The 20,962-nt window shown below is 36.8% G+C and overlaps 1 protein-coding gene across 3 annotated transcripts in view; it reads left to right on the top strand.

Annotated features, from left to right (window-relative positions):
• LOC117332480 (peroxisome proliferator-activated receptor delta-like) overlaps positions 1-20,962 on the top strand; it is a 134,346-nt gene that overhangs the window by 37,321 nt on the left and 76,063 nt on the right. For 2 of the 3 annotated variants that reach the window (XR_004533744.1, XM_033891406.1), the window contains exons 1-3: positions 1,145-1,756; positions 4,218-4,394; positions 20,697-20,960. Coding sequence is in view for 2 of the 3 variants with exons in the window: in XM_033891406.1 (XP_033747297.1) it covers positions 1,660-1,756; positions 4,218-4,394; positions 20,697-20,960 (538 nt within the window). In the remaining variant the exon portion in view is untranslated. Of the gene's footprint in view, positions 1-1,144; positions 1,757-4,217; positions 4,395-20,696; positions 20,961-20,962 lie in introns of those variants that run through there. The other variant, XM_033891417.1, reaches the window with a different exon arrangement.

Raw genomic sequence — 20,962 nt, 5'->3', positions numbered from 1 at the left:
ATACTAGTTTGTATTACCCTGCTGGTTTATTGAAATGTATATACATCATCTGTCATTTAAACTAATCTTTATATTGTTTGTTTTCTGTTAATTACAACTTGAAAAATCACAAATTCAACGACCTAATTCCTTTTACATAATTGTAGCCATAAAATAATCGTATATAACTTTGGAGCTGAAGTTTGTTGCCGCGCTATATTAGGATTGAATAATTTGTCTCACCTTTCTATTCATTGATATAGCTAAGTTTAGAGCCTTAAAAATTCTTTGGTGAAAACCTGGTGTGACATTTATGAAAATAAATGTCCGGGATATCACTGATGTCTCTGACTGTTTTAATTATATGATGATTAAAAAAAAAACCCACACACACGTATTATTCTGTCTACTGTTTATGTAAATGAGCTGACAAATATAATTATCTCATTCTGACATTGCTTTATATCATAGTCTCTAGCCGGAGCTGTACATCAAAATAATTATAGAATCTTTGGGGCAGCTAGAATAAAAATAGCTCTATAACCGGGTCACAACATGTTTTATGTGTCGTACAAATATACATGTATATATAAATCTACCGACTTTGGTAGTTCGCCTTACTTTAACACTTTGGCTGTGAAGTTATCAGTGTGCTGTGTATATATATAGGACATGCTCAACCAAAATAGATCCACTATCGTGCAGACAATCACATTCACAAACTACTCAAGAGCTAAGCCATGTAAGTTTTAAACCTTCGAAATGTTTACGGGAGAGGGAAAGTAAATTTAACATTGAGGAAATGGACTGTATTGCTACATATGTAAAGTGAAGAGAAAACAAGACAAATGTGAAATTAGTCATGTTTTTATCGATTTGGAACAGGTATGATAAACTAACCAGTCACAGAGCATGTGGTATTTAGGTTATGTTGGTAGGAGTTGTCTCCCTTTTGCCAGAAAAGTGTGGATCTTGGCTTTTAAAAATGTCCTTTCATTTAAAACTTTGTAAAGATATTTTAACCTTTTTAATTTTATTGAAAGGAGACAAGTTATTTTGAATAGTTGTGGTTAAAAATGTCTACAAAACATAAAAGAAAGATGAAAATAAATCTTGTGAGCACTATAAGAATAGGCTTTATATAGTTACTAAGTGTGTAGAGTAATAGACGTTATTGTGCTGAGTTCTGATTATGTAATTGTGGAGTATATACAGGTTAAATTTGTTTCAGCTTTACGTGGATGTGTACAGGGTCCACCCACTGGATATGTGTGCTTGCTACACCCCTGGCGGCATCTCTGAGTGTCTAGCTGTCACTAGACATACTTCTAACATTGTTATGGTTGGGGGAAATTTTGTGTGAATCTTCTCGGCCACAATTGGTATAGCACTACCCAGACATTGATGAAAGGTCAATAACCGGTCTAGGGACCAGACTAACTAAAGACGAAAAAAAACCCACCATATATACATATATGGGCAGACTGTTACTGATAAACTGTCGATCTAGGTTCATATAGAGATCCATTTCTCTGTCTGAATATGAAGGCAGCGTTATGTCATTGAGGTAAATTGACGCTGAAATCCGCCAATCTACATATGTTGGAGTTTTAGGAGATACTTGTTTGGAATTAAGAACTATAACACCTGACCGCAAAGGACATTGTTTGCAGCTCAGCCATGATGTATTCCTTCTATAACACAACAGGATACAACTATTACCGGGATTCATTTCACTTAACGGAGCGTGAAATTGCTATTTTTAAAAGTCTGAAAGGTTGGTCTCTTTACAGTTTTTGGTCAATAGCAGTTCCAGATACCAAATTAATCAGAAGATTGAAAGTTTTTAAAACTGAATTGAAACTTTTGTTATTATCAAAGCTTCAGTGTTGACACGTGTCATTATAGAGGACATGCAAAATTGTTTTAGTTCTGTACCATTTTGTACCATAATATATTGATTACCGTTTCATTTAGTTTTCCTTAGAGAATATGTCATTTGAATAAAATTTTTAGTGATAAATGTTGAATAGTTGATGTCAATTGAAAATGGGACTACAAGACGAGGAAGTTTTTAATGGATTTTCACTCTAATGTTTAGTCCATTTTAATGGATTTTCGCTTTAATGTATGGTACCATTTTAATGGATTTACACTAATGTATAGTACCATTTTAATGGATTTTCGCTCCAATGTATGGTACTATTTTAATTGATTTACACTCTAATGTTTAGTCCATTTTAATGGATTTTCGCTCTAATGTATGGTACCATTTTATGGATTTTTACTCATATGTATGGTACCATTTTAATGGATTTGCACTTACATATTTGGTACCATTTTAATGGATCTTGACTCAAAAATATATATAGTGCCATTTCATAAATTAGTCGGAGTAGCCTCAGGGCTATATACAACCCTCATTAGAGGAATCAAGAATTAAATAATGAAATTAATTTTATGATGTTGAATATTGTAATCTGAGGTGTGTACCATATGCAAGGAACACAAGTCATCCTGTTTTATATCTATAGCAGCCATGTTAACTCATTTGATTAAAATTACCATTATAGATTGGTATTTATTATGTTAATCTTCAAAAGATTTTAAATATCAGTTAAAAATATCGAAGACTGAAACAAATGGATCTTATGATAATAAATACAATACTGAGTGAGAATAAAAATGCCAGTATTGAAGATTTATAAATTTATAGATTCAGGCTGTCATGAAACCAGACATTTAATCTGATCAATCCATCACTAAGCTCATATGTGATGTATTGATGCACATTTTGTTTTTCAAAATTCTCACATAGGAAATATCACATTGTGCCAATATCATTTTTCACAGATATATAATAAATGATATATAGCATTTAATTGTGTGAAATAACATCATTATAGAATTTCATTTAACAGTCTGGGTGTTGATGTATAATAATGATAAGGTCTACAAATATTTGTTCTATTAAATGAGAATCCTACAGACAGAATCACTGATTGGTTATTGAGGAATTAATGGAATGAAATGAAAATTATTGTAATGCTGATTGGTGGTCTAAGTACATATAGTGACATGTTTGACAAATTACAAACATGCGGGGTTAGTAAAGATAAATATTGACATGTCTGTACCTAGAGGATTTCAGAATGTGTAATAGCTAAATTTGAAGTATGATAGGATACAGAGTCATATAATTGTCTAGTTAGGCGAGTTTGTAATCCCATAGGCATTATCATATGGTGAAGTTATGTAGAGTCTGAAGGGGTTCCGAATAAAGGAAGCATGATAGCATACAAGTCGGTGTGTAACAGCCCAAAGGGATTCCAAGTAAAGGAAGCATGACACAGGGCAGCAATGTATATTTCTGGAGGGGCTCTAAACGAGGACAGGGCACTACATAATTATATGTTCAAATTGGGCTCCACACTAAAGGATATAATGAGTACTTGGAACAGTGGATAACAAATAAGGGAGCGTTGAGGGGGTGCAAGCAATAAACTGCCAATAAGGGAAAAATACAAGATTATATGGTCCTAATAAGCTGCTAAACAAGGGAGTTATACAGTCCCCATAAGAGTTACCAAATAGGGAGGATGTGCCAGTCCAGAGGGCTATGGTCCTAAGGGGTCACCTAATAAGGGGTTTATGGCAAAGCAGAGGGCTATGGTCCTAAGGGGTCACCTAATAAGGGGTTATGACAAAGCAGAGGGCTATGGTCCTAAGGGGTCACCTAGTGAGGGGTTTATGGCAAAGCAGAGGGCTATGGTCCTAAGGGGTCACCTAATAAGGGGTTATATGACAAAGCAGAGGGCTATGGTCCTAAGGGGTCACCTAAAAAGAGGGTATGCATATAGTGTACATGTATGACATGTTACATGTATTGAATGAATGTAGTTATATTAAGGAAAAGGCAAACATGGCAGGACACAGCTGTATAGTCATAATAATGAATGTTGCTGTGTTGTACCAGTTATATTTTTGCTATGTTTTACCTGAGTGATTTCCCTTGAAAACAAATGTGTAATTTTCCTAAAATGAAGAAAAAGCATCATCCCGATGGATTTCTCCAATTTATGCAGTCTGCTGCAGAAAACTGGGGAGAAAATAACACTGAGTACTAATTATATACATTTTGTATGTGGCATATAAAAAATAAATGTTAATTACTATATGTAATGGCTTTGGCAAGAAATGATACAATTGACATTTCTATAAATTTTTTATGCTTTCAGGGTTTTCTCCAGGCCCGTACAATTGTAATGAGCCGGCAATTGACATGAGAACACATAATGGCCGTCGTACCAGCCCGACCAACTCAACCAGCTCTTCACATATTAAGGAGGAACATATCTCAGATTCGGAGGACAAAAACTCAATAGACGGAGACAGACTCATTTCCAATGCTGTCGGTATGTACCTGTTGGATCACATATAAATGTTTTTTGTGCTGATCATGTTTAATTTTCTTTACATGTAACTAAAGGATATGCTGCCCCCAAGACAATAATTGGGACTTAAAAATTTCCTTCCTGCCTATTTCTGTGTTTCCTCTCCTTTGGAGGTTTAGTCCTCTCAGGAGTCCGTGTAGCATCAGTCTATCCTCCTCCACAGCAGTTTATTCTCCCGTTCGTCAGTCTATCCTCCTCCACAGCAGTTTATTCTCCCGTTCGTCAGTCTATCCTCCTCCACAGCAGTTTATTCTCCCGTTCGTCAGTCTATCCTCCTCCACAGCAGTTTATTCTCCCGTTCGTCAGTCTATCCTCCTCCACAGCAGTTTATTCTCCCGTTCGTCAGTCTATCCTCCTCCACAGCAGTTTATTCTCCCGTTCGTCAGTCTATCCTCCTCCACAGCAGTTTATTCTCCCGTTCGTCAGTCTATCCTCCTCCACAGCAGTTTATTCTCCCGTTCGTCAGTCTATCCTCCTCCACAGCAGTTTATTCTCCCGTTCGTCAGTCTATCCTCCTCCACAGCAGTTTATTCTCCCGTTCGTCAGTCTATTCTCTTCTTTGGCTTTTTATCTTCCTCTGCGGAAGTTGATCCTCCATACATCAGTGTATCATCCGCAACAGCAGTTTATCAACTTCCGTGTTGGTTTATCATCTTCCTTGGCGGTGTATCCTTTCCACAACAGAATATCCTCCTCTGTGGTGGTTTATCCTCCTATGCGTTGGTGTATCCTCCACAGCAGTTTATTCTCTCAATTATCAGTGTATCCTCTTCCTCATTGGTGGATCCTCTTCCTCGACGGTGTATCCTTTTCCACAACAGTTTATCCTCCCGTGCGTCAGTGTATCCTCTTCCTTGATAGTGTATCTTCTTCAACCACATTTTATCCTCCCTTACATCAGAGTGTCCTGCTTTGCATTGGATTATTTTCCCTTGCTTCATTCTATCCTCCTCCTTGGCTATGTAGCCTCCTCCACAGCAGTTTATCCTCCCTGGTGTCAGTGTATCCTCCTCCACAGCAGTTTATCCTCTGTGGTGCCAGTTTATCCTCCTCCACAGCAGTTTATCCTCCCTGGTGTCAGTGTATCCTCCTTCACAGCAGTTTATCCTCCCTGGTGTCAGTGTATCCTCCTCCACAGCAGTTTATCCTCCCTGGTGTCAGTGTATCCTCCTTCACAGCAGTTTATCCTCCCTGGTGCCAGTTTATCCTCCTCCACAGCAGTTTATCCTCCCTGGTGCCAGTGTATCCTCCTCCACAGCAGTTTATCCTCCCTGGTGTCAGTGTATCCTCCTTCACAGCAGTTTATCCTCCCTGGTGCCAGTGTATCCTCCTCCACAGCAGTTTATGCTCCCTGGTGCCAGTGTATCCTCCTCCACAGCAGTGTATCCTCCCTGGTGCCAGTGTATCCTCCTCCACAGCAGTTTATCCTCTGTGGTGCCAGTGTATCCTCCTCCACAGCAGTTTATCCTCCTTGGTGCCAGTTTATCCTCCTTCACAGCAGTTTATCCTACCTGGTGCCAGTTTATTCTCCTTCACAGCAGTTTATCCTCCCTGGTGTCAGTGTATCCTCCTTCACAGCAGTTTATCCTCCCTGGTGCCAGTGTATCCTCCTCCACAGCAGTGTATCCTCCCTGGTGCCAGTTTATCCTCCTTCACAGCAGTTTATCCTCCCTGGTGCCAGTGTATCCTCCTCTACAGCAGTTTATCCTCCCTGGTGCCAGTGTATCCTCCTCCACAGCAGTTTATCCTCCGTGGTGCCAGTGTATCCTCCTCCACAGTAGTTTATCCTCCCTGGTGCCAGTGTATCCTCCTCCACAGCAGTTTATCCAGGTGTTCTTCAGGTCCCAGTTTCATCAATATTCCTTAACTTGACAATATTCCATGCTTGTGGCATTTCAGTAAGTGGCCCCTAATCTGTACCCCACATACGGCCCTAATGTATAGACACTGTATTGTGACATTGACTGTTGTAAAGGATATAAAACTATGTCAAGGATGTAAAACTATTCCATTTGTTATGTAGTTAGTTGATATCTACAGGTGTGTGTGACCATCTCCTATACCACATTGGTATGTTCAAGGTCGACTTCCTTATTAATACCTTTGAGCTTTTCAACTCATCAGCCCATAGATATGTATGAATCTCAAAAGCTACAGATGAATTTAAAAAATTACCAGGTATTGTCATTTCTAGCTAATAAATTTTGCATAAGAATTATAAATTTCTGGAAATAACTTAAGACCCATTATGACCTCAAAGAACAAACTGATGACGTCACAAATCAGTGGCAATGACAACAGCTGCTGGCATATCTTCTTAGATTTTTCTTGTGTGTAAACTCAGTTGAATGTGATAAAAACATTATCTGATACACATGACTAAATCAGACATGCTAAACTGCTTTAAAAATCATAAAAATGAAATGTAATGGGAATTTGCTATATATAAAATTCACATGTAAGTAAGGTGAGAACATTAATCTGATACCTAGAGGATTGACAAAAGTAATAGATTTTCAAACATGTTTCCATGTAAAACATACTAGAGGCAGAAAACAGATGGTGTCGGAGTGTAAGATGTGACATGGGGGAGCAGTGTTTGTGTGGGAGTAGACATATTTAACCTATAGGTACTCACACAGATGTTGTATACATATGTATTTAAAGCACAAGTATGACGGGTCGAGATGTTTGGGTTACCAGAGAGAGAAAATATTTTGTGTTTCTTATAATATGATTACTACACACCCAGCCTCTTCCCCGCCCCCTTGTTTTATAAGATAGGTAATATGGACTTTGATTTAGTGAATATCTATTTCATCTAGCTTTATTTTCAATTTGTACTTTATATTTATTTAACATGCATGCCTTTTCAAGTTTCTAAAAGTAAAAAAAAATGAATTTTTCTAATACATGCCTGGACTGTGTACTCACATTTACCTGCACATTTAAACTAGGTATGTCATGATATACAGGTAGTGCACTTTAAATGATGTAACACAAAATTTGACAGGTAAGAGTGATCATGAATTAGCTGTGGTTACTTCGGCATGCTTTCCATTATTGGGTTCGAGCAGTCTAATCTGTCACAGTACTGTTCAGGAGTGCTTTCCATTATTGGGTTTGAGCAGTCTAATCTGTCACAGTACTGTTCAGTGCTTTCCATAAGTGGATTGAAACAGTTTGTCTTATGGCTGTGGTGAAAAATACACCCCCAAAAAAGGATACCAAAATCGCATTCTCTGCTGCTTGGTGTTAGGTCAAAGTCAAATTTGATGGTGGGCGCCAAAGTTTCCTTTGATTGTTTTTCAGAATTACTGCATCTACTTTATCATTATAACATCAAATATTTGTCACTAGATTTTGAAGATAAACATTTGTCACTATAGAACAGTGATTATAAAGATAAACAAACATTCGTCACTAGAACAGTGATTATAAAGATAAACAAACATTCGTCACTAGAACAGTGATTATAAAGATAGACAAACATTCGTCACTAGAACAGTGATTATAAAGATAGACAAACATTCGTCACTAGAACAGTTATTATAAAGATAAACAAACATTCGTCACTAGAACAGTGATTATAAAGATAGACAAACATTCGTCACTAGAACAGTGATTATAAAGATAGACAAACATTCGTCACTAGAACAGTGATTATAAAGATAGACAAACATTCGTCACTAGAACAGTGATTATAAAGATAGACAAACATTCGTCACTAGAACAGTGATTATAAAGATAGACAAACATTCGTCACTAGAACTGATTATAAAGATAGACAAACATTCGTCACTAGAACAGTAATTATAAAGATAAACAAACATTCGTCACTAGAACAGTGATTATAAAGATAAACAAACATTCGTCACTAGAACAGTGATTATAAAGATAAACAAACATTCGTCACTAGAACAGTGATTATAAAGATAAACAAACATTCGTCACTAGAACAGTGATTATAAAGATAAACAAACATTCGTCACTAGAACAGTGATTATAAAGATAAACAAACATTCGTCACTAGAACAGTGATTATAAAGATAAACAAACATCTGTCACTAGAACAGTGATTATAAAGATAAACAAACATCTGTCACTAGAGCAGTGATTATAAAGATAAACAAACATCTGTCACTAGAGCAGTGATTATAAAGATAAACAAACATTCGTCACTAGAACAGTGATTATAAAGATAAACAAACATCTGTCACTAGAACAGTGATTATAAAGATAAACAAACATTCGTCACTAGAACAGTGATTATAAAGATAAACAAACATTCGTCACTAGAACAGTGATTATAAAGATAAACAAACATTTGTCACTAGAACAGTGATTATAAAGATAAACAAACATTTGTCACTAGAACAGTGATTATAAAGATAAACAAACATTCGTCACTAGAACAGTGATTATAAAGATAAACAAACATTCATCACTAGAACAGTGATTATAAAGATAAACAAACATTCGTCACTAGAACAGTGATTATAAAGATAAACAAACATTTGTCACTATAGAACAGTGATTATAAAGATAAACAAACATCTGTCACTAGAACAGTGATTATAAAGATAGACAAACATTCGTCACTAGAACAGTGATTATAAAGATAAACAAACATCTGTCACTAGAACAGTGATTATAAAGATAAACAAACATCTGTCATTAGAACAGTGATTATGAAGATAAACAAACATTTGTCACTAGAACAGTGATTATAAAGATAAACAAATATTCGTCATTAGAACAGTGATTATAAAGATAAACAAACATTCGTCACTAGAACAGTGATTATAAAGATAAACAAACATTCGTCACTAGAACAGTGATTATAAAGATAAACAAACATTCGTCACTAGAACAGTGATTATAAAGATAAACAAACATTTGTCACTAGAACAGTGATTATAAAGATAAACAAATATTCGTCACTAGAACGGTGATTATAAACGTAAACAAATAACAAATATTTTCATTAAAAAAACTGACAGTGATCACACTTACATTTTGTTGGGAGTCTGACCCAACTGTGGGATCAAGCTGTTGGTCAGAGATCCATTAGGGTTAAAACCCTTTCCCCCTATACCAATCTCAAAAGTAGTCCAAGGCATCATTGATGAGCAGACGGTGGTTGATTTATGTGTCAAAATCAAGGCCAGTCCTGCCAAGTGTTTTCTGGGGTTATTTTGTTAAAAGGCTCTCTTGTATATATGGAATTTAATGAATCTTGTCGGACATTCATGAAAGAGGAACATTCATGCATTAATGAAAGGAGACAATTCAGTTGGAACTTTGAAGATTGTGATACTGTGATATTTTATCCAGTGTTGGCTACTTTTGTACACCTGCTCCAATGATATGTCCTTGGATGTCTCTTTTGATCTTGAATAAATCAAGCGGTAAAAAGTGATGGTAATTTAATCTTTGTAACATAACCTTTGCTTAAAATGCAAGCATTCTCAGATTCTGTCTGCAGGGAAATTGTCCTTTGAATTTGTGAAAAATCTCTTATTCAAAATTACATCACAGATTGTCGGCAGAAGATTTTATGTACTTGTATGACTGCAGCATTGGTGTAGATTCAGCATTTCTGTTTGTCAAAGGTCTTCAGATCTGCTAGGAGTTTTATTTAAGAATTAAAGCGTCTTTTTGGTGGTTTTACCAAAGGATAAAGTTCAGTGTGGTATTGATATTTGGAAAGGACCGGGCAGCTCTAACATAGACGAATAAATAACACAGTGTCACAATCCCTCTGGTACATAAATTATGTCCCTTTGTTAAATTCCGGAAGAGAGCTATTCTGGCTATGTACTTACCGTTTTACAGTACATGTAAATATGTTTTTATGTGTGGGCTGTACTGTGACCTAATGTTGGTATGCCTTTTACTTCATTTTCAATTTTGACCCGTTTTACAAAAGTAATTTGTTAATTTTTTTTACACAAAATTGTTTGGCAATGCATTGGATTAGTTTTCAGCAAATAATTTACAAATGTTACAGGCTATACCATTACCTGTTATGTTAGCTGTGCTCCTCAATATGATTTTCAAGAGAATTTTCATTAATGAGAGAGCAAGGGATACGACTTTAGTCAGCAGTCCCAAGAACAGTTTTAACTCATGTGTTTTCCCAAGGTTCAGTTTTTGGTCCACTATTGTTTAAATACAGTTTTGCCGAAGGGTCAGGATGACTTACTGTCATCGTGCTTTGTCCGTCGTCGTGAGCTGTGCGTAAACTTTTCACATTTCAAACTTCTTCTCAAGTTCCACTGGTGGGATTCAGCTCTAACTTGGCGGAATGATCCTGAGAGGGTCTTGACCAAGTGTTGTTATTTTTCGGGTCGGCCAAGATAGCTGCTAAAGCCAACAGTACCACCATACTTGCTACTGAGTATGTTTACTACAATAGTACAAGGGTTTTTAGAGTCAGATGACCGTTAAGGCCCATGGGCCTCTTATTTATCTATTTATTTATTTTTATTACAATTCAAAGTGTCGCAATCATGGGGAAATCTAGAATAGTTTCTTTGCCTGCATTTTAAGCTTCTCTGGGATGTATTTTGTCTTGGGCCTTAGACATTCAGTAAGATGTGGTAACCATGTGATGTTTTAACTGCATCCAATCACTTTTGACTGATTCTTTAATGTCTTCAGCAATATGCAGACTTATATGGTGTTTTTATCACTGTAGACATAAGTGTATTATTTCTTTGTATACGTTATAATTCACATGTAAGATAATTAAAGCTTCCTGCAGACTGCACTTTAAGTAAATAAAGGTGTGCTAGATTTATCGGTGATGAAGAATAAAAAAAAGAAATTGATCAGAATTAGTAATGAAGAACAATATAAGTGTTAACAAAGGAATGTTAGAAATTGTAATAAGTATATAATTCTACAATTTTTAAAATGTGAATATGTGTTTATCACACTGTTAACATCACTGTTATTTTGAAGCAGGCTTTCTTTGTATTACGTAGTGACTAAATTGTCGATTAACATATGTGAAACCCTTCCCATGATATCCATTCTGGAAACCATGAATTGCCCTGGGATTGAACCATACACATCTTTTCATCTCAAGATGTATTGGTCTTATATTCCCTACCAACTGAGCTATCGTGACCCCTATAATTGAGAGTCAGTCTTTACACTCTACCAACTGAGCTATCGTGACCCCTATAATTGAGAGGTAGTCTTTACACTCTACCAACTGAGCTATCGTGACCCCTATAATTGAGAGTCAGTCTTTACACTCTACCAACTGAGCTATCGTGACCCCTATAATTGAGAGTCAGTCTTTACACTCTACCAACTGAGCTATCGTGACCCCTATAATTGAGAGGTAGTCTTTACACTCTACTGAGCTATCGTGACCCCTATAATTGAGAGGTAGTCTTTACACTCTACTGAGCTATCGTGACCCCTATAATTGAGAGTCAGTCTTTACACTCTACCAACTGAGCTATCGTGACCCCTATAATTGAGAGGTAGTCTTTACACTCTACCAACTGAGCTATCGTGACCCCTATAATTGAGAGTCAGTCTTTACACTCTACCAACTGAGCTATCGTGACCCCTATAATTGAGAGTCAGTCTTTACACTCTACCAACTGAGCTATCGTGACCCCTATAATTGAGAGGTAGTCTTTACACTCTACTGAGCTATCGTGACCCCTATAATTGAGAGGTAGTCTTTACACTCTACTGAGCTATCGTGACCCCTATAATTGAGAGGTAGTCTTTACACTCTACTGAGCTATCATGACCCCTATAATTGAGAGGTAGTCTTTACACTCTACCAACTGAGCTATCGTGACCCCTATAATTGAGAGGTAGTCTTTACACTCTACCAACTGAGCTATCATGACCCCTATAATTGAGAGTCAGTCTTTACACTCTACTGAGCTATCGTGACCCCTATAATTGAGAGGTAGTCTTTACACTCTACCAACTGAGCTATCGTGACCCCTATAATTGAGAGGTAGTCTTTACACTCTACTGAGCTATCGTGACCCCTATAATTGAGAGTCGGTCTTTACACTCTACTGAGCTATCGTGACCCCTATAATTGAGAGGTAGTCTTTACACTCTACTGAGCTATCGTGACCCCTATAATTGAGAGTCGGTCTTTACACTCTACCAACTGAGCTATCGTGACCCCTATAATTGAGAGTCAGTCTTTACACTCTACCAACTGAGCTATCGTGACCCCTATAATTGAGAGGTAGTCTTTACACTCTACCAACTGAGCTATCGTGACCCCTATAATTGAGAGGTAGTCTTTACACTCTACCAACTGAGCTATCGTGACCCCTATAATTGAGAGGTAGTCTTTACACCCTACCAACTGAGCTATCGTGACCCCTATAATTGAGAGGTAGTCTTTACACTCTACCAACTGAGCTATCGTGACCCCTATAATTGAGAGGTAGTCTTTACACTCTACCAACTGAGCTATCGTGACCCCTATAATTGAGAGTCAGTCTTTACACTCTACCAACTGAGCTATCGTGACCCCTATAATTGAGAGGTAGTCTTTACACTCTACCAACTGAGCTATCGTGACCCCTATAATTGAGAGGTAGTCTTTACACTCTACCAACTGAGCTATCGTGACCCCTATAATTGAGAGTCGGTCTTTACACTCTACCAACTGAGCTATCGTGACCAACTGAGCTATCGTGACCCCTATAATTGAGAGGTAGTCTTTACACCCTACCAACTGAGCTATCGTGACCCCTATAATTGAGAGGTAGTCTTTACACCCTACCAACTGAGCTATCGTGACCCCTATAATTGAGAGGTAGTCTTTACACTCTACCAACTGAGCTATCGTGACCCCTATAATTGAGAGGCAGTCTTTACACTCTACCAACTGAGCTATCGTGACCCCTATAATTGAGAGGTAGTCTTTACACTCTACCAACTGAGCTATCGTGACCCCTATAATTGAGAGGTAGTCTTTACACTCTACCAACTGAGAGTTCCTGGGATGGGGTTCGACTTAGTTTATGAAATAAAATACCCTTGACTCTTGATTTCAAGGTTACAAGGAACAACGTTGTTAAGACACTCAAATGATTTTTATGTTTACCTGGAAAGTATAAAACGACTTAGGTAAAGATATTTGGCTGGTGTGTCCCTTGGATGACACTCGACAAAAGTTTGCAAAAAGAAAATACCTTTAGTGGTATTCAAGGTCTTAGGGGTCAAATTTGTAAAAGCACAAAACCAAGATCTCCTGATTAACTGAAGGCAAAGGTTTATTAAAGAAATTAACCATTCTCTAGAATTCAGCAGTGTCTGCAAAATCATCAATAAATTAATGATTATGTTACCATTCTCTGGCATTTAGCAGTCACCACAGAAACACTGTATTCAAATACAACTGGTTAGCATAAAGAACAACAATGACGACTGGTTTGGGTGAATCTCAGCTAATGGCTATTTATTATAGTATTATTTCAGATACTGCAGTAAGATTACATGTATTATAAATGTTACACAAGAGGCTAGTATACGAATATCAGTCTGGTATACGAATATTAGGCTTGTATACAAATATCAGGCTAGTATACGAATATCAGGCTAGTATACGAATATTAGGCTTGTATACAAATATCAGGCTAGTATACGAATATCAGGCTAGTATACGAATATCAGGCTAGTATACGAATATCAGGCTGGTATACGAATATCAGGCTAGTATACGAATATCAGGCTAGTACACAAATATCAGGCTAGTATACGAATATCAGGCTAGTATACGAATATCAGGCTGGTATACTATTATCATGCTGGTATACGAATATCAGGCTAGTATACGAATATCAGGCTAGTATACGAATATCAGGCTGGTATACGAATATCAGGCTAGTATACGAATATGAGGCTGGTATACAAATTTAGGCTAGTGTACTATTATCATGCTGGTATATGAATATCAGGCTGGTATACAAATATTAGGCTGGTATACAAATATCAGGCTAGTATACGAATATCAGGCTAGAATACGAATATCAGGCTGGTATACTATTATCATGCTGGTATACGAATATCAGGCTGGTATACGAATATCAGGCTAGTATACGAATATCAGGCTAGTATACGAATATCAGGCTAGTATACGAATATCAGGCTAGTATACGAATATCAGGCTAGTATACGAATATTAGGCTGGTATACAAATATCAGGCTAGTATATGAATATCAGGCTAGTATACGAATATCAGGCTGGTATACTATTATCATGCTGGTATACGAATATCAGGCTGGTATACGAATATCAGGCTAGTTTACGAATATCAGGCTAGTATACGAATATCAGGCTAGTATAGGAATATCGGACTAGTATACAAATATGCTGGTATACGAATATCAGGCTTGTATACGAATATCAGGCTGGTATACGAATATCAGGCTGGTATACGAATATTAGGCTAGTATACGAATATCAGGCTAGTATACGAATATCAGGCTAGTATACGATTATCATGCTGGTATACGAATATCAGGCTAGTATACGAATATCAGGCTAGTATACTATTATCAGGCTGGTATAAGAATATCAGGCTACTATACGAATATCAGGCTGGTATTCAAATATCAGGCTGGTATACAAATATCAGGCTAGTATACGAATATCAGGCTAGTACATGAATATCAGGCTGGTATACGAATATCAGGCTAGTATACGAATATCAGGCTGGTATACGAATATCAGACTGGTATACGAATATCAGGCTGGTATACGAATATCAGGCTAGTATACAAATATCAGGCTAGTATACGAATATCAGGCTAGTATACGAATATCAGGCTGGTATACAAATATTAGGCTGGTATACGAATATCAGGCTAGTATACTATTATCATGCTTGTATACGAATATCAGGCTAGTACACGAATATCAGGCTAGTATACAAATTTCAGGCTGGGATGTGGGATATGCTTGCCAAGAATGTGACTTGCTGTTAAATATATATAATCATATTGCACAGATAGCTAAAACAAATAGTGCAAACATTTCATGATTCATTCGTTAAGCGAAGTGCATTTGTTGATGCAAGTGACAATAATGGAATTTTCAGAGAGGATATGTGCCTACTTACTAGCCAACTGTGGGTTCCAATATTGAATTGTTGGAATGGTGGCTACCAACTCCTTTTCATTTATATGCAAGGGGGCTATATTGAGGTTGTCCGTTTCCCAGTTACAATCAAACCAACTGTCGCCCCAATGACTGCCCGCCCCCTCACTGCATTCATCTGTGTACAAGGGCAAAATAGACATGTCCTCCAGCAGAAGACATTTCCCTTCAAAACGGCGCAGGAAAGTCAACCACAACTGATGTCAAGCCGGGTGTCCACACTGAATCACAATTTGTGTAATCTATGCTGCAGGGTATTCATTGCATTGATAAGTCTGCGAAGGAAAGCTCTCCCGCAATATACCACAGATGAAATCCAATTAGGTTTTTGCCCGCTTGCGGTGCCTAAATTTAGATAGTTCTTCCTTGACTGCTCGCAATATGTCATCAGGAAGCCACACTTACATTTACGTAGAGTGAATTTTGAAGTCAGGTCAACCACCTTCTGCTAATTGATGAAGTAGCCCAATTGTTTGAGAAGAGTCACATGCAATCCAGACGGATCAGCATTACTGTGACATTTCTTGATGGGTTGGTAAAAGGAATCTGTACCAAACGTTTGATTTCAACGCCGCCACACTCGCTCAGACAGACAAAGCATCAATGAAATATGATACAAGAATGGAATTGGTGGGGCATCTTGTTTTCATTGGATAAAAATAAATTGTGAACATGTATCAGGGATGTAATTACAAAAATTGATAGCAAGTATGCAGTATGTAATTTGTATGTTAAGTAAATCTAGATTTAAGTAAAATTGTAGGGAAGAGAGACATATTTTTGTCTCATCTTTGATTGAGCCACAAGGCAATACTATGATGCTACTTTTCCATGGCAACAGTGGCAGTGTCAACATTTAATTCTTAAAGCTGACAGTGCAAGTTAAAAAGCATCCAATTGAGATTTAAAAAAAATAATGCATGTACAGATTTCCAAAAATCGTTTCTGAGACATCCCCCAGTTATGATAGTGTCGTATCTAAGGACGTGCAGACATTTTTCTTTTTTGTTATGCGTTGATACGAACCGCTATAAAAGTGTGTGCGTTCATTGAGACAAGTATCAGTCTTTCGATACATGCCCAAAGCGACACATCTCTCCTTTAAGTATAGTATTTTCTCAATACACACGCCAACAGGTTTTTGTTTACACTGTACGCAATTGCAGAACATGGATATATATTTTATTTTACAATAAAAGAAAGAAAAGAAAATATTGACAATACAAAATATTTGGGCGTCAACAAAACATGCACCTTATAAAATTATAAACAGAGTAAAAAATGAGTAATTTCCTACCTGAGTCTTGCCAGTGGGATATGCAGCAAGAATAACTTTACAACTGTTACAGTATTATATCCATAGTTTCCATCGAAATATTTTCGTGTCTTCGTATCATTTGTGCACGTGTCATAACGCAATTAAAGCGTGATAAAACCGCACTACTGCACTACAGCGGCCCTAGTGTAGTGTAGACAATAGGAATACATCCGAGGAGTTCCGAGTGCTAGTGTAGACAGGAGTAAAAATCGGAACTCCTTGGACTGTTTAGTTGTTATCAGAATAGCTGCACCCACGAAAAACACGTGAGAAAATGGATATAGTATTTGGTATTAATTAGTTATACATTTTCCAGCATTTATTTGGAGACTTTATTTTGAACAAGATTTGAAAGATAATTGAGAGACACTGACCATCTTTCTGCTCAGGTTACAGGTAAGTGCTTCTTCTGTTTGGTGTCATTCGCGAATACAGTTGTAGGTCACGTGGTGTACAGATATAGTGTAGGTGATACAGGTGTGCCACCGTGAACACCTGAGGTTAGAGTGAATGCGAGTGTGACGAAGCACGTTCTTTTTATAGCAGCGGCGGCTTGGTTGTATCCACGCGTAACAAAAAAGAAAAATGTCTGCCCGTCCTTAGATACGACACTACCATAACTGGGGAATGTCTCAGAAACGATTTTTGGAAATCTGTACATGTATCATTTTTTTTAAATCTCAATTGGATGCTTTTTAATTTGCACTGTCAGCTTTAAGTTTTGCAATTAGATCTGTTGCTCAAAAAAGAATAAGTTCAACTTAAACCAAACCTGGTATATCTTTAGAGTACATAGTGGACATCTCGACACTGCCTTTATATATGGAATACATGTATCATTCAGAATTTATGGTCCAGTGACTCTGGAAATAAGGAACTCTGTGAATCTGTACATTATTTAAAGTTTTGCATTTAGGTCAGTGTCTCAAAAAGTATCAATGTTATTCCAACAAACCTGGAATATAGGACATCTCAACACAACCTACAGAATACTGAAATTTCACGAATGTCATGGTTTTAGGTTTTTTAGTCCCCTACGGTTAAAACCGGGGGACTACAGGTTTCTTCCCCATCGGTCTGGCTATCCACCTGTCAGTCTGTCCACTCAGTTTTCTGCACTTTTCTTAGTCATGCTTCAAGGTATGCTGGTGAAAGTTGGTATGTAACTTCAGTATGAGTAGCTACAGATGAAGTTCCAGTTTCAGTTATTGTTCCTGATATCAAGTTACAAACTGTTGATATAATATATCACGACCCGTAAGAAAAATATTAAAACACCAGTATGTTTCAGCAGAATTAAATAACAATAGATGCTTATAACATAAGTTTTCTGTATACCCGTTATAACCATTCTGTAATGTTTATTTTACCATGTACAGAATCATCTGATATGTGTAGAATATAATCTGTTCTGAACAATTATGATTGTTGGATGATTGGAGGCGACTAATGATGACAGTCTTAATCACTGTTTATTTTACGGATAATATTTACCTGTGTCTTATTATTTCATGGATTATGTTTTAGTGACCACTTTGATGGTCCGTGATATAGTGAAAATATCATCCCCGCAAAAATATACAGCTATATATGGTAATAGAATTTCAATATAAAAAACTAATCAGACATTATAGCAACATGCATGCTTGTTATTAATTCAACAAAAATTTTAAAAGCACAGAGTTCAGACAAAATGTAGGTAAAATGGAATGAGTATGATGAACACTGAGGAATATATGTACACCTAGCGACCTAGGTTCAAACAGAGGTAGGCACAATGCAAAAATGACCTCATTGTGGTTTTGTGAAAAATGGGGTCAATATATTCATCGTGTTTATTTTCAGTCAGTCCACTTAAAATGATTGAAATATTGAATTATTTCAGTATTGCTAATGTAAAAAACACATAACCAAAAAAGAATGCCTCTGTTAAAATTAATGGGATGATAATCTGAACCTATGTGAAGAAATGTAACATGGCCAGACATTTATATCTAACGGTCCATCCCAGTATTACGAAATCTCTACACCTTTAGCCAACTTACAGATCTGAATCATAGATATATCTAGGAACTTGCCAGGTAGGTCATCTCAACTTTGCGAAGGTATAATCACGATCGGCTGATTTATAGTGCAGTATGACGTTTAATCATCAATGTGTTTTTGTACATGGTTGTCTTGTTGTACTTTAACAATGTGACAGTTACCTCCAGCTATAACATCTACATATAAAATATTTAAAATTACAAGCAGTATTTTTTTTCCTCATTACTGTCTTATTGAAATTTTTGACAATTTATGGATAATTTTGAATGGGGAGTGCCAAAGGAAGCTTTCTGATCATTTTTGACCAAATTTCTATCAAAAAGATTAAATGATTTCGAGATTAATTGATTGTAGTGATTTGTTATCTAGAATTGAAGTACTGTATACAATGGTCCCCCAGTGTCCATCAGATCACCGTTCAGGCATCAATCATGCATTTATAAGTATACAGGCACTCACCTCAAATATGTCAGTACATATTGCTTTTAAAATATAGATTTGATAGAAATAAGAAATCTGAAAAGGACATAAATGAGAATATAAGAAATAAGAAATCTGAAAAGGACATAAATGAGAATATACAACTGACCTAAACAGGCACAAAAACAAAGAAACAATAAAAATAATTGTAAACAAAAGGACAGATAGGCAAGAGAACATGCATACTACTGCCAAATAATCAAATATTAAGGTAAACAGGCAAACGACAACGTTTTCAGTGGAACAAACTGGGGGATGTCAGGTGTCAACAAGTGCCATAAATAAAGGAAAGAAGAAGGGAGATCACTCTGTGTCTCCCTCATGAAGATATGGGACAGTAGGGAGGGGGGGGGGGGGGGGGGGGGGGGGGGAGAGATATTTGAATGTTTTGTTCTTTGGGCTACAATTAGACAGGTGTAGGTAATGTATTTTGCAGTTATGGTAGCTATTACTGAAATTAACTATTGATTTACTGAATGGAAATGGGACTCTGAAAATTACGGAAGCTGAGAATCTGGACTGACCGTTTTGTGTTTATAGGGAAGCTGAGAATCTGGACTGACCGTTTTGTGTTTATAGCTTGGTTTCTCAAAACATGTCTGTGTTATTCTGACCAAACCTAGAATATAGTGGTATATTGTAGTATGGACATCTCAACACACCCAATAGATTATTTCAATGTTAATTTTTGGTGTATTCTGTGATAAAAAAAAACTTAGATTATCAGTGTAGGATATTTATAGCTTAATTCCTAACTGACTTATAATTAGGATTATTTAATTGTCAAATGAGAACAATTAAGTTCTATAATATATCAGATGAATTTTCTTCTCACTTTTCAGGAATATTGATTTGCTTTTGGTAAAAATGTCATATGTAGGTGAATTTCAATATTTAGTGATTTTGCAAAATTTCCTATTTCTTTTGAAATAAATTGATATTTACACAAGTTTCAATGTAAAGTACATGTATATGTATACAGGGTGGTTCCATACTATCACTTGATTAATGTGGATGTTTGTTTATTTTGGAACATATTATTACACATACTATTATGTAATTCTTGTTATCTTGTGTACATGTAATACATAACCTTTGAGTCGAAGGAAGTTGACAAAGGTCTGCACAGTAAGTATTTGTACTGCAATAGACATGGATTGATGGGCTTATTACCAGATATAAACTTACCGCCAAATAACTATGGTAGGTAATGTCTTATAGACAGCAAAAGTACTAATCATCATTTTATTTACAGGTTTACAAATAAAGTGGACAGCTGAGGGGCTAAAAATGATTGACGTACGGCAGAGTCCAGACACAGTGGAACGGAGTCTGGGTAGTGAGCCCTCACTCCCCAGCCCCCACAGCAGCGAAGGTGACCCCCACACAACTGTCTCCACGACAACAACTAACAAGTCTCCGCCCCTACAACACCTGGATCATCCCCACCACCATCACCACCCCTCAATAGACACTTCGTCACTTTTAGCCATGTCTAGTCAAGAGCCATCATCTTCAGGT

Source organism: Pecten maximus, chromosome 1 (genome assembly GCF_902652985.1).
Source record: "Pecten maximus chromosome 1, xPecMax1.1, whole genome shotgun sequence".
Taxonomy (NCBI): domain Eukaryota; kingdom Metazoa; phylum Mollusca; class Bivalvia; order Pectinida; family Pectinidae; genus Pecten; species Pecten maximus.
This window is presented reverse-complemented; position numbering and strand designations above follow the sequence as displayed.